Here is a 12349-nt window from a genome sequence, read left to right as displayed (position 1 = left end):
ATGTTTAATTGTACAATAGCTAATGTTATTTATGTTTTTAAGTGATATTCTATGGCGGAATACTTAATTTTGTGTTTTTTTTTTAATCTTATTTCTTCGCTATTATATTTATGAATTACTGCGGTGAGTAGTATTGGTCTAAACTATCAAGTGCAGTATTTAGTATTTATTATAGCCAAATCGATAAGGGATTAACCATTAATGCTTAATAATTCTGTTCTTTAATTATGCTGGTCTGGGACGTCGTCGAACCGTCCATCATCGACATCCATATCTTCAAAGTTGTTTCCGTTGCCATTTCCGTTGTGATTATTTGCTAGAGACTCTAAAAATTTAGCAATAATTTCTATTAATTAACATAATATTCTTCAGTAAAAGTAAAAGTAAAATAAAAATTAAATAAATAAATTACCTAGAGGTAAAATATGAGGTGCGTCGCCTGCTCCAATTTCATATGCATCTCTATATTCTTCTTCTTCTCCGTCGTCTTCTTTTGCTCCGTGATGGGGTTCAGCATCTTCAAACTTGTCTTCATCATCTTCTTCATCTAAAAAATATAATTTTTAATAAATCATTTAAAATAATATATATGATGATAATAATGATATTAAAGCCATTAAAATATCAATTATTTTAAGCGTTAAAATTTGTAGTAATAATAATAATAATAATAATAATAATAAACAAATTACCATCCGAATGAGAGTCATTAGGATCAGGATGAAGAATCTGACATTGACTCATCGCCTGATACATAGCATCCAAGCTTTGAGTATTATCAGGTGCAAACCTCATGTGAGTATTCGCATGTTCCGAATTATCATCTTCATCTGAATTTTCTTCATTTTGCTGTACTTCCTCAAAACCTAAAAAATAATTAATTAATTAATTAAGTTCACTGACTTATTAAATAAATTATTATTGTTTTATTAAAATAAATTTAATACTAAAGTTAGCGGTCAGCTGTCAATTTAAAAAATTTTTTTAACAAATTAATTACATCGAAAAAATGCTTCTAAAAATTTTTATTAATTTTCACATGTGAAACTTTTTAATTAAATTTTTTTTTAATTTTAAATTAAAAAAAAATTTTTTAATATCTGTCAACTTCAGTGTTATTGATCCTATTGTTTACCTGGAAGGTCAACTTTAGAATCAACCACCACATATAGATGATGTCGAGGATGATTTACTTCATTTCGTGAGATTGCGTGGATAGATATGTGAGGATACTCTAGAGAAAAGCCTTGTTGCGTAGTGCTATTTACCCATGACAGTACGCTGAAAAAAAATGAGCAAAATACCAGTTAGAGTGAACATGAAACCGACTTGAAGAATTTTTATAGCAAATTCCAAGCTTACTTTTAAGGACTTACCTTTCTGTTATGTAAAGTGTACCTTTTCCTACCTCTCTATCATCTAAGTAAAGAGTTGTGTTTGGTTCTTCATGTCTGATGCCTTCTTGGGGCGCCAAAAAATTGCTTAATACAACCATTATTTTATCTGGAAATAAAACAAAAAAATAAAATTAGTATTTTGACAAAATAAAAAAATTTTTAAGAATTTTGTACTTACACTTTTATTAATTTTATGTCAACTTTTCAGTCTTTAATACAACGTGTTAGTCAATTAAATAATTTATAATTGATAAATAGTCTTTGCAATTGGTAAATTATGTGTAATATTTTTGGATTACAGTTACTTGAAAAATCACTTAAAATCTTTAGGTTATTTTAAACCAAATTGGCTTTAGTAACATACCGCTGCTCTGTTGATTTTTTAGTCTGTACTGTGGCGCCGTGTATCGGTTAATTTCGCAAACATTAAACAACATTTATTTTTTTTTATTTAATTTTAGTCAAACAAGTTTATTACGCGTGCTCCGGAACGCAAATGGCTTGAGTATAACCTAAAAAACATATAATTTTATAAATACCTTTAAAAATTACAATGACATTATTAAAACATTTAATATTTGGTTGTATATATAAAAATGATCCTTTATTATTTAGAAACTTATTAAAAACTAGTCCCCGATGTTTTCAGACTACAAGTCGTAAGTATTTATTTTTTTTTTTTTACAAACACTCTCCTTATTTTTATGGCGGGAAATTAATGAAAATTAATGTAGCACATATTTGATAACTTCAAAAATTTTAAACAAATAAATTATAGCAAAAAAAAAATTGACATCTAGAAATTTAAAAAAATAAAATATGCAATTTTTTAAAAATAATTTTTTGGAACAAAACTTTTTGTTAAATAAAATTAAAAAATTGTCAAGTGACAGCTAACTATGGCATTAAAGTTAGCTGTCACTATTATAATTGTTTTATTTTATAATTAAATAAATTTGTTCCGCAAAATTAATTCTGAAAAATTATAATATTGAAGTTAGCAGTCAGCTGTTTATTTTAAAAATTTTTTTAATTAATTAATTATAATAAAAAAATGCTTCTAAAAATTTTTATCAATTTTTACATGTGTCAGCTGATTTTAGTATAATTAATTTAAGAGACATCTGTCAATTTAAAAAAAATTTTTTATGGAAAAATTTATCACAATTGAAAAAAAAAAAAAAAAATATTTTTTAGATCTAATTTAATTAATAAAAAAATAAAAAATAATTATTAAAAGTTTGCTAATTTAATTTATCGATTCTAGATCTTGATAATGGAGAGTACGAATGGGAGGACCCAAAGTCCCCCGATGAAATGTAAGTATTAATTAATTAACTCAATTTTATCATTTAAAATAATTCTTTGATAAGAAAAAAAAAAGAAATCTTAATTAAGTAATAAATTATCTGTTTCAGAGTAAATGTTGTTTATGTAGATAGAGAAGGAAAAGAAAACAAAATAAAAGGAAAAGTTGGTGATAACGTTTTATATTTAGCACACAGACATAACATTGAAATGGAAGGAGCTTGTGAAGCTTCTCTAGCATGCTCTACATGTCATGTTTACGTTGACCATAATTTCACGGATAAATTGCCGGAAGCTACTGAAAAAGAAGAAGATTTACTGGATCTTGCTCCTTTTTTAAAAGAAAACTCGCGACTAGGTAAATCACAACTTAAAAGTACAAAATTATTTTTCTAAAAAAAATAACTAATAACTAATACATTACCTGTAATGTATTTGCGTCCCGGAAATTATCGGGTAAACTAATGTGTTTACAGGTTGTCAAATAGTATTAACAAAAGACCTTGAAGGAATTAAGTTAGAGCTGCCGAAAGCTACCAGGAATTTCTACGTTGATGGTCACACACCAACACCTCATTAATGGTCTTGAAAATAAACGTTAATTATTTTATTAAACAAAATATTCTGAAAAATTTTTTAGACAAAGATCAAAAAAATGTTTTTAAATATTTTATTTATCCAAAAATAAAATCATCACTCTCCTTAGTATTAATATTAATTGATAATTATTTATTACCAATTATTATTATAAAAAAAAATGTAAATAAGATAATTATTGCTTACAATTGTAGTTGCTGATAGTCAAACTATCAATTTAATCAAATTAGATATCTACTATTCTATTTAAAAGGATATTTTAATAAATATATTTGCTAAATATTCCATCATGATACAATATATTTATTTTTCATGGGAGATTATGGTACATAATTTCATTCATTTTTTTTTTTTTTTTTTTTTTTTTTAATTACAATGATACAAGATTTAAACATTTATGATATTATGAATTTATCAATTAAAATCTTATTCGATGGGTTTGCAGTAGCATTAAATTAATATTATAATTATAATATATATATTTATTTATTAATATTATTTTGGGACGCCCTTGAGGGTTAATTAAGAGAGAGAAAAAGGTCATGACACATATGTAACTACCACATTTACAAATTACATTATTATTATTTTAAATATTTAATCCCTCGTACTCGTGGTAGATATTAAGTCCGATAGCTCTGATAATCTCAAATAAAATTTCTCAATTAGAAATTTATTAAATACACCTATGTCGCTTTGTTCCATTAACTTCTTCATAAAATATTAATTTATTTTTTTTTTTACACATCAACATTTATCCGTAAGATTATTTAAATGTCTTTAATAATCAAACGAATAATAATTAATAATAATTAATTACTTTTATTTATTAATTAATAATAAATATGCGTTATATATTCAATACAATAGACACGTTTATTTTTGTATTTGTTCGATTTATAATTTAATTTTTTTCATAAAATATCTTAAATACGCTTTTATTACACTCATACATTACAATAAGCATTTGTTAATAAACAAAAGTTAACAATCATTCGCAAATACACATACATTTTTACCCGGTGCTTCCATTAAATCATCGCGTGTTATCGTCTTTTTTTTTTTTTTTATTATCGTTAATTTTTTTTTTCCCTTCAATTAGTTAATTTTTTTTTTTTTACAAATATCATTTTATTATTAATTAATTATTTAATTAACACGGACAAAAAAATTACAAGACGATTACACACGTATCATTTGGTAGTCATCACAACGGACTTATTGAGAAAATAGCTTTTTGTACTTATTCATAAATTAAAAGAATAAGATATTTAATTAAATATATTTTTAACTTATATATATATATATATATATATATATATATATATATATATATATATATATATATATATAATATAATTGTTCAACGCCACTGTCTTTTTTATTAAATTTGTAAGACAAAAAATTATATATCCGTTTTTACGTTCAACAATCAAATACTTAATTTCAATATTGTTTATTAATTTTTTTATCTTTTTTAATATTACTTATAAATTTTTAACAAATTTAATAAACAAGATTTGAAATTACTCTATAAAAATTGAAACAATTTTAATTATGGCAGTAAACAATACATTATTTATTTACATGATCGACAAAAATTTTTAATTTATCTAAATATTTTTTTCAATTAATTTTTTTAAGTTTTTAAAAATTTAATTTTTACAAATAAAATAAATTATTCAATTATTGAGATTAATTTAAAAAGTTATTATTTTTAAATTATAAAAATTAATTCGACCAATGATTGAATAATTTACAATAATATTTAACAAATTTTAATTTTTTCTATGACACAAAACGACAAGCGTATGTTTTCATCATTTGAAATAAGGTAAAAGACCCAATTATTGACACTTGCAATTTTATTCTAATTAAAAAAATTAAATATTCTCAAAAAACCAATTTTCTTATAATTTATAATCCAAAAAGTTATATTTATTAATTTTATTAGCGTTGATTTCTTTTTTTTTTATTAAAATAACATTGCAAGTGTCAATAACTGGGTCTTAAACCAAATTATCGTCGCAATAAATTTAAATTCACCCTTTAGTTTCGAAAGCGCTTAGCTACCAAACTACCTCGGTACGTGCATTATATAATTACACGAAAAAATAAAAATATATATATATATTTTTTTTCAAATTACTTTTTTTTTTATATCAAATATAATTCCAACAAGATCCAGTGTTAAATATTTTTTTTCTACTTCCTCAGATCCTCAGCGCGTTGCTTTTAAATATTTATACATTCAATCCAATCGAATTGTTTATTAATCAATTACTCTCTCAATAATTATTAAAATTCAATTGAAAATTTTTTTTATCCAACAAACTAATAAAAATTTGAATGGATGTGCATAGGAGTGCTCAAACGAGTGTACAAAATAACGTTTACAATTCTACGACGTGCTATTCTAAAGCAAAAAATGACAAGTGTACTTAAGTGAGCTTTCAAAAGTACACTTTTAAATTTTTAACATACAAAACTGTAAAAAAGTTAATATAAAATCGAATACACTAACGTTTGTTTCTTTTTATTTTCTTTTATTCATTTTTATAATTTTTTTTTTCTTTTAAATCTAAAGAAGCATCTGTACTTACAATCACAATTAATTACTTTTAAATAAATAAATGTAAGTATTTTGCTCCCTCATACAACCAATGAAAAAAACTAACATTACACGATTTCAATTATATATTATTATTATTTTATTTCATTGGTAGTACGTTTGTTTTTGTTGGTATTAATTTTAAAAAAGTTTTTAATTACAATTCACTTATTTACTTTTTAAATTAATGTGATAAAGTTTGCAGAGGATCAATGACAGCTAATCAATTAATATTAAATTAATTTTTTTCAGTTTATGAATACCACATACAGTACGCGAATTAATTATATATAATTTAATTTTTAATTAAATAAAAATTAACGACAGACGTGTTAATTGTAATAAAACTTCGGAGTTAAGCGACATTAAAGCTTCATTGTGTTCCCAGGTGAGATGTTTTAGGGAAACAAATCGATATTATAAGAAATACTCAATGGTTCTTAGCAATACTACTTAATTAAATCATTTACACACTATCTCCATTTTCACATAAAATTATTTCAATTTTTTTTTTTAAATTATTTATCACTCACACAATCATACTTTTACAATTATTTACGCGTACATATAATTGAGGAAGGAGAAAAAATTTTTTTTTCCACCTTTAATTTTAAATTGTGTCTTAAATTATTTTATCCATTTATTTATTTTTTAATATTATTATTATTTATTAATAACTATTTGTATTTATAACTACGTACGTTTTCTTCTAATTTTTTTTTTTTTTTTCGTACCAATAAATTGTACACTGAAAGCTCGGGGGTTCACTAGAATACTAGAAACATAGAGCATAAAATCGTTTTATTTATTTACTTTTATCCGGAGATTCACTGGCTTTGAGTCGGAATTTTAAATTAGGTCCATGACATTTTAAAATAAAAAGTAAATATATTTTTTAAATAGTTTTTCACTTTGAGCGAAACGGTAAAAAAAATTTTAGAATTAAATAAAAATAAATATATAATATTTAAATATTTATCTGTCGATAAATACATAAATAAAAAAAAAAAAAATAACAAATAGTTACTATTAATAATGTGATAAATTTAAAGATGTTTTATCTTATCATAAATGAAGCAGTTGTACCATAAAATTCACTAGATCAAGATTGAGTGTTTCTCAGTATCTGGGAAATTCTATTACACCTACGCGACATTAAATTACATTCATGAATGTATCTAGCTTTCCATTAATTCTCTTTGGAGTTGCTTAACATTGTTAAAACACACGAAGAAATTCATCACAAGCTAATTCATATACTTTTATAAATTACTCATGACACATATATGTAAATCAACATAAATATTAATAATATAAATTAAAAATAATAATTATAGTAGTAATAATAATAAACATAATATCAAATATTTTAAAAAGTGTCTTATAAAAAAAAAACGTTATTAAATAAAATAAAAAAATTATAAAAAAAATGTCCTGAAGACAGTTTACAGTATAAAGCTTTTTAAAAACTAAAATTGCAATGAAAAGCATAAATAAATTTCAGTTTAAGCTTATTAAAAAATAAATCAAAGTCATGGCCAATTAAAAAATCGTCAACGATCAGGGGGTGTTGATTTTTTTATAAATAATTACAGGCGTTGAGAGTTTGCTCTATTAAATCAATAGCAAACTACAAGAGAGCTTATCGTTGTCGTACTCATCAGTCCAAACTCAATAGACGTATGTAATCGTTATTACTTCTATTAAATCCGCCTCCGCAAGAGTTGATCTTAACTTCTGGCTTCAACTTCAATATCTCCAACAAAAATTTCCCATTGCTGCTGTCTAGTCTCTTGGTTTCTTGCTTCGTACCCGGCTCTGTACCTTGTGCTCAACACTATATATATATATATATATATATATATATATATATATATATATATATATATATATATATATATATATATATATATATATATATATATATATATATGTATATATATAAATGTACATGTACACATATAAAACTCAACACTGACTATAATGTTAAAGGTCACGTTATCTAAAGACAATGTGTCGACATTGAATTCTTCTGTTGGAAGTACTCACAAATGACGCTGATGTATGAGCGCGTGAACCGGTAGCTGTCTGCCCCTTTGGTATCTCTGGCACCGTCCCATATTCAAGTCATGGCATTCATATACATTTGCCACGGCTCCGCGTGTCGATTGATATTGCGGCTCGATTATTGTAAACGCTGCAGAGATATCAAAGGGTCCCTCACGTTATTCTGATGGATGGTGACGGCCTCCACAAATGCCGCAGCTCATGCCACACCAGTGGATTGCTCGTAGAGGTGGATACAGCCATAGACACGGGACTATTAGCGACAGTAAAGCTAGTCCGAACCATCGTCGGCAGCATCCGTCGTCTGTACTACAACTGCAATTAATCGATTCACTAATTTAATTACTTAATTAAAAAATAAATACATCAATAAATCCAATACCAATATTCTACAAGATAACTATATAATATAATATAATATAATAAAATATGTAATATAAAGTACCATTAAGCAGCTACTATTATCATTACCAAGTCACTTAAAGTTACATTTAAAAAATAAATAGTATTTTATTTATGCTCGAATTTTTTTTTTTTTTTTTATCACTACACACTTTAAAAAGACTAATAAAAAATCTAAATCAATGGAAAAAAAAAAAAAAAAAAATTACCTGCAAGGATTTTGTGAGTAGTCTGCTTCCTCAGCATCGCTCATGCAGTGATAGAGCATACAGCGCGCACACAGGAGACAAGACACCGTGGAAATTCCATCCTTAACCTTATCAGGCGCGTACTCACAGGAGCCTCTTGGATTCTGGTGCTCCGTGTACATTTCCTGACAATGCCTACACTTGAGCCTGGCATTGTTGCGCTCCTTACTCGCGCTCTTGGTCGGCTGGGTGATGATGATATCAGGTTTCTTGAGGGAACCGGTGGAGTGCCGTCTCTCGACGGGACTGCGATCGCTCTTCTGCTCGTCGATCACAGGGTACAGGTAATCGTGGTTGAGAGTCGTCAGCTGGATGTAGGGGTAATTATCGGAGACAGTGTCGCCACTGGACTCGAGGGGATGATGGCTGGGTGCGACCTTGACCGATGGACCGCTTATGTAGTGAATTGAACTGGATTTGTGTGGGTCCGGCAGCTCTGGACACTGGGAATGATAATTTGGTACGCGAACTATCCCACGAGGTGGATCCGAGGACTGTCGTGGGTCAGCTGGCTCGGCTGGCAGGTTCACTGTCTAAAATTCATCACCAGCAAAAATTTTTATACAGCATTAGCATTTAATTTATTAATTTTTTCTGTTATTAATTTAATGGTAATTATTTACAAATGAATACATACCATGAAAACACCGTCGTCACAGGCGTCTGGAGTCGCAGGTGAAGATGAATCGGTGAGCCCTGTTAAATATTATTTATGTATTTAATCAGCAAAGGAAGGACAAGCGAGTTAGATTAGTGAAAAAAAAAAAAAAAATGTAACATTTAATTGTTAAAAAAAAAAAAAAAAAAAAAAATTAAATAAAAGCTTCTACTGTAGATCTTACCAAGTAAGTAGGTAATCCAAAGAATAGCAGATAGACAAGACAATAAAGCGTTAAATAGGTGAAAATGAAACAATCGGCGTTGAAATGTCAAGTGAGTAGTAGATGATTAATCGAAGATTATCAATCACCTTCCAACAGTTCTTCTACTGCTCGGCGAACTCCCTTGTCGAAGGCACGGGCATCCGCGGCTGTCTGGAATGTCAGGCCGAACCTCTTCTCCCCGGTGCACCAGTGGTGGAACGTCGGCATCACCTTATTGTATTGGAAGTCCTTCTTGATTGTGCAGCTTAAAACAACCTGTTGTCAGCAGCCATGGGCAGAAAAATTAAAATTTTCAGCACTGTCTCTCCATTGCTTTTTAATTTGGTAATTATTTACAAGTGGGTTTGAACTGATATTTTTTTTTTAAGTATATAAAAAAATGAACAATTAAAAAAAAAAATTAAATGTCACAATTTTTTAAATTGGTCATTTTTTAATGGATTTTTCACAAAAAAATATATCAATAAAATACAATTTAAAAAAAATTAAAATAGTTGACCCCACTTGTAAATATTTACCTTTAATTTTTATTTATTTATTTAATGAAACTTACAGACTGGTCCTTGATTCTTCTACCATAAATAAAATACTCGTGATTTCTCTTAGCGCTGGGTGGCGAAGTGCTGGCTCCATGACTCGCGGAGGAGGCAACTGTCCCAGGCGTAGAGTTTTGAGTGTTTGATGATGACGGAGAGGTGACAGGAGTGCTACCAGGTCCGCTGGTGCCATTGGTACTGCCAGGTGGATGAGGTACACTGCTCGCGGAGGAGGTCACTCTCCGTCTTACCGAGACGTTGGCTAAACCTCCGCCACTTAGTATCACCCATCCCCCGGAGCTGTCATCCCTCGTCATCACCTGGGCTTGAACTCTCACCAGATAGTTACCACTGAAACATAAATAAAAATTCCCGTAATTAGAACAATTCTACTTGTACATAAGAAAAAAAAATGTTAATTAAATTAAATTGAATTTGATAATAAAAAAAAAAAAAAAATGTAACGCCCTACCCCGGATCACTTTCCATAGAATCATCTTCAGTACTCATGTCACTTCAAAGCTCACTAAAATTTTCAATAATGAAAATCTCCGTCGATGCATACTCAATTAACAATTAATTATAAATAATCCTTTATTTAGAAACACCATGACTGTGATATGATAATAAAGTTAAATAATAAAAAATTGAATAAAAATCTAGGAAATATGTGGAAAATAGGCGTACGCATTGACATCGATTCGATGAATGAACGAGCAGCAACGTGCACACACGCACTCACACCCGCGCATGACTTGTCTTCATGAATGCTCCAAGTCCTACATATACATCGATATTTATTTTCTGTCTTCATACAGAGTTTAGTGTGTCTGTCTGTGTTAAGTTGATCAAGTGGAGGGTGTGTGTGGGTGTTTTGTCGGTGTCGGTGGTCGCGAACGATCGGTATTTTCCCTCGACGACGACGTCGCCGTCAAGGTTAGGCCGATGAACTAATTTCAATCACACCAAAACCACTTGCAAATCTCCAATTTATAAAATAATAATAAAACACATTTATTCCAACCCGTCACCAGAGCACCAAGACAATCCTGCTTCCAAGTTTGATCACCAAGTCAAACACTTCAGGATTTATTTATTAGTGATTAAAAAATATTACAAACAAATATTTTTCAATAGATCACTCAACAGTAATTATCTAAAATAAAAATAATAAATTAATTAGTGATAATAAATAAATAAATAAATAAATATGAAAATTAAAAATGGCAAGTCGATAGTAAACACGTTCACAATGAAGTAGACGAGATATGGGTACAACACCCTTGAAAGTAGAATGTCGTCGTCGATTGAGAAGACGATTAATATATTAAATATATGGGATTTGTATGAATTATTAAGTTTTACTTACTCGTCCGAGGCTTCTGTCATGGTTTGAAATTTCCAAGGCCTTACTCAATGCCCACTTCTTGCCACACTTCACCATTTTCGTCGCATTGAGAAAACATTCGGTCTTCAGTAAGACAAGATCTAGCTATTGCATTAGTACGGCTGTATAACCAACCTTTTTTTTAGGCTAACGCCAACAACGACAGGAAGCAGCGCTGCTCCTCCCTCTCGTCGTGCTCTCGGCGTTCACGCTTCTCTCCCTACTCTCTACTGTCCGCTTCCAATGCTTCCAAATGCTTCCACACATACAGTGATACAGTAAAGTCTAGTGTATGTGTGTGTTTCATACGTATATTATGCACACCAGCATCACACACCACCGAGCAGTACTCACCACGTCCACCATCATCACCATCTACATCACCAATATCAACCATCACCGCTACAGTTTCATCAGCCTGTTATGTTACTGTTACTGGTACTGTTGCTGGTTTTCTAAGGCTAAGTTGCTTTCCTCTGACCAAAGACCAATACGCCTGCTCCACTCCTAGCCTCCAACCTGCCACTGGTTACTGCTTCTGTCGAGTACATACTTTTTAGATATTGTTTATTTTTATTTATTTATTTATTTACTTATTTACTTACTCAGTTGATATACTCATGTTACGTCTTGATTATTTCTTCTTGGAATTTATTTACGCAGACAATTATCATGTTATTTTGAAAAATAATATCAATAACTAAAACTGTCAGCAACATTTTTTATGACATTTAAGTCAACAATCACTTGATTAATTTTTTTAACAAATCAATTTGTTCTAGAAAATTATTTTTAAAAAATTGCATTTGTAATTTTTTTAAATTTCTACATGTCAATTTTTTTTTTGCTATAATTTGTTACAAAAACTATTAAATTTATTGAATATCTGACATTAAATAATTTTTTGATTTT

At 28.5% G+C, this 12349-nt stretch overlaps 3 protein-coding genes across 5 annotated transcripts; 1 reads left to right on the top strand and 2 right to left on the bottom strand.

Annotated features, from left to right (window-relative positions):
* Positions 1-3: 3 nt before the first annotated feature.
* Positions 4-1728, bottom strand: Icln (chloride nucleotide-sensitive channel icln). Its single transcript, XM_074243308.1, has 6 exons — positions 1576-1728; positions 1377-1503; positions 1136-1281; positions 693-866; positions 413-547; positions 4-325 (listed from the first exon to the last, which is right to left on the bottom strand). The coding sequence occupies exons 2-6, from the start codon at positions 1493-1495 to the stop codon at positions 222-224; spliced, it is 678 nt and encodes a 225-aa protein (XP_074099409.1). The 5' UTR covers positions 1496-1503; positions 1576-1728; the 3' UTR covers positions 4-221.
* Positions 1729-1807: 79 nt separating this feature from the next.
* Positions 1808-4043, top strand: Fdx1 (Adrenodoxin-like protein 1, mitochondrial Ferredoxin 1). The gene is made up of 4 exons (XM_074243309.1): positions 1808-2056; positions 2665-2716; positions 2816-3063; positions 3182-4043. The coding sequence occupies exons 1-4, from the start codon at positions 1951-1953 to the stop codon at positions 3283-3285; spliced, it is 510 nt and encodes a 169-aa protein (XP_074099410.1). The 5' UTR covers positions 1808-1950; the 3' UTR covers positions 3286-4043.
* A 1219-nt stretch (positions 4044-5262) lies between these two features.
* On the bottom strand, positions 5263-12278 carry Spred (Sprouty-related protein with EVH-1 domain). 3 transcript variants are annotated; one of them, XM_074242549.1, is made up of 7 exons: positions 11420-12278; positions 10523-11206; positions 10068-10401; positions 9601-9769; positions 9268-9293; positions 8592-9163; positions 5263-8295 (listed from the first exon to the last, which is right to left on the bottom strand). In XM_074242549.1, the coding sequence occupies exons 2-7, from the start codon at positions 10558-10560 to the stop codon at positions 8139-8141; spliced, it is 1296 nt and encodes a 431-aa protein (XP_074098650.1). In that variant the 5' UTR covers positions 10561-11206; positions 11420-12278; the 3' UTR covers positions 5263-8138. The 3 variants fall into 3 exon arrangements, with proteins under 3 accessions (XP_074098650.1, XP_074098648.1, XP_074098649.1); XM_074242547.1 differs by having other exon boundaries at positions 9268-9326; positions 11420-12276; XM_074242548.1 differs by lacking the exon at positions 10523-11206 and having other exon boundaries at positions 9268-9326; positions 11420-12274.
* Positions 12279-12349: the final 71 nt, after the last annotated feature.

This window comes from Cotesia typhae, unplaced genomic scaffold, assembly GCF_013202065.1.
Source record: "Cotesia typhae breed Kobodo isofemale line unplaced genomic scaffold, CoteBio_Ctyphae contig_4, whole genome shotgun sequence".
Lineage (NCBI taxonomy): Eukaryota > Metazoa > Arthropoda > Insecta > Hymenoptera > Braconidae > Cotesia > Cotesia typhae.
Note: the sequence above shows the minus strand (reverse complement) of the source record. Positions and strands in the feature narration are given on the sequence as shown.

What these genes read in the sequence shown, in the direction of transcription:
- Icln (XM_074243308.1), bottom strand. Translation starts at nt 1,495, where the DNA reads ATGGTTGTATTAAGCAATTTTTTGGCGCCCCAAGAAGGCATCAGACAT. An exon ending in ACACTTTACATAACAGAAAG is followed by an intron (nt 1,282 to 1,376) that starts GTAAGTCCTTAA and finishes ATTTTTTTTCAG; the next exon opens with CGTACTGTCATGGGTAAATA. An exon ending in TAATGACTCTCATTCGGATG is followed by an intron (nt 548 to 692) that starts GTAATTTGTTTA and finishes TATATTTTTTAG; the next exon opens with ATGAAGAAGATGATGAAGAC.
- Fdx1 (XM_074243309.1), top strand. Translation starts at nt 1,951, where the DNA reads ATGACATTATTAAAACATTTAATATTTGGTTGTATATATAAAAATGAT. An exon ending in ATGTTTTCAGACTACAAGTC is followed by an intron (nt 2,057 to 2,664) that starts GTAAGTATTTAT and finishes TATCGATTCTAG; the next exon opens with ATCTTGATAATGGAGAGTAC. An exon ending in CCAAAGTCCCCCGATGAAAT is followed by an intron (nt 2,717 to 2,815) that starts GTAAGTATTAAT and finishes TATCTGTTTCAG; the next exon opens with AGTAAATGTTGTTTATGTAG.
- Spred (XM_074242547.1), bottom strand. Translation starts at nt 10,560, where the DNA reads ATGAGTACTGAAGATGATTCTATGGAAAGTGATCCGGG. An exon ending in AGTAGAAGAACTGTTGGAAG is followed by an intron (nt 9,327 to 9,600) that starts GTGATTGATAAT and finishes AATATTTAACAG; the next exon opens with GGCTCACCGATTCATCTTCA. An exon ending in GTGACGACGGTGTTTTCATG is followed by an intron (nt 9,164 to 9,267) that starts GTATGTATTCAT and finishes GATGAATTTTAG; the next exon opens with ACAGTGAACCTGCCAGCCGA.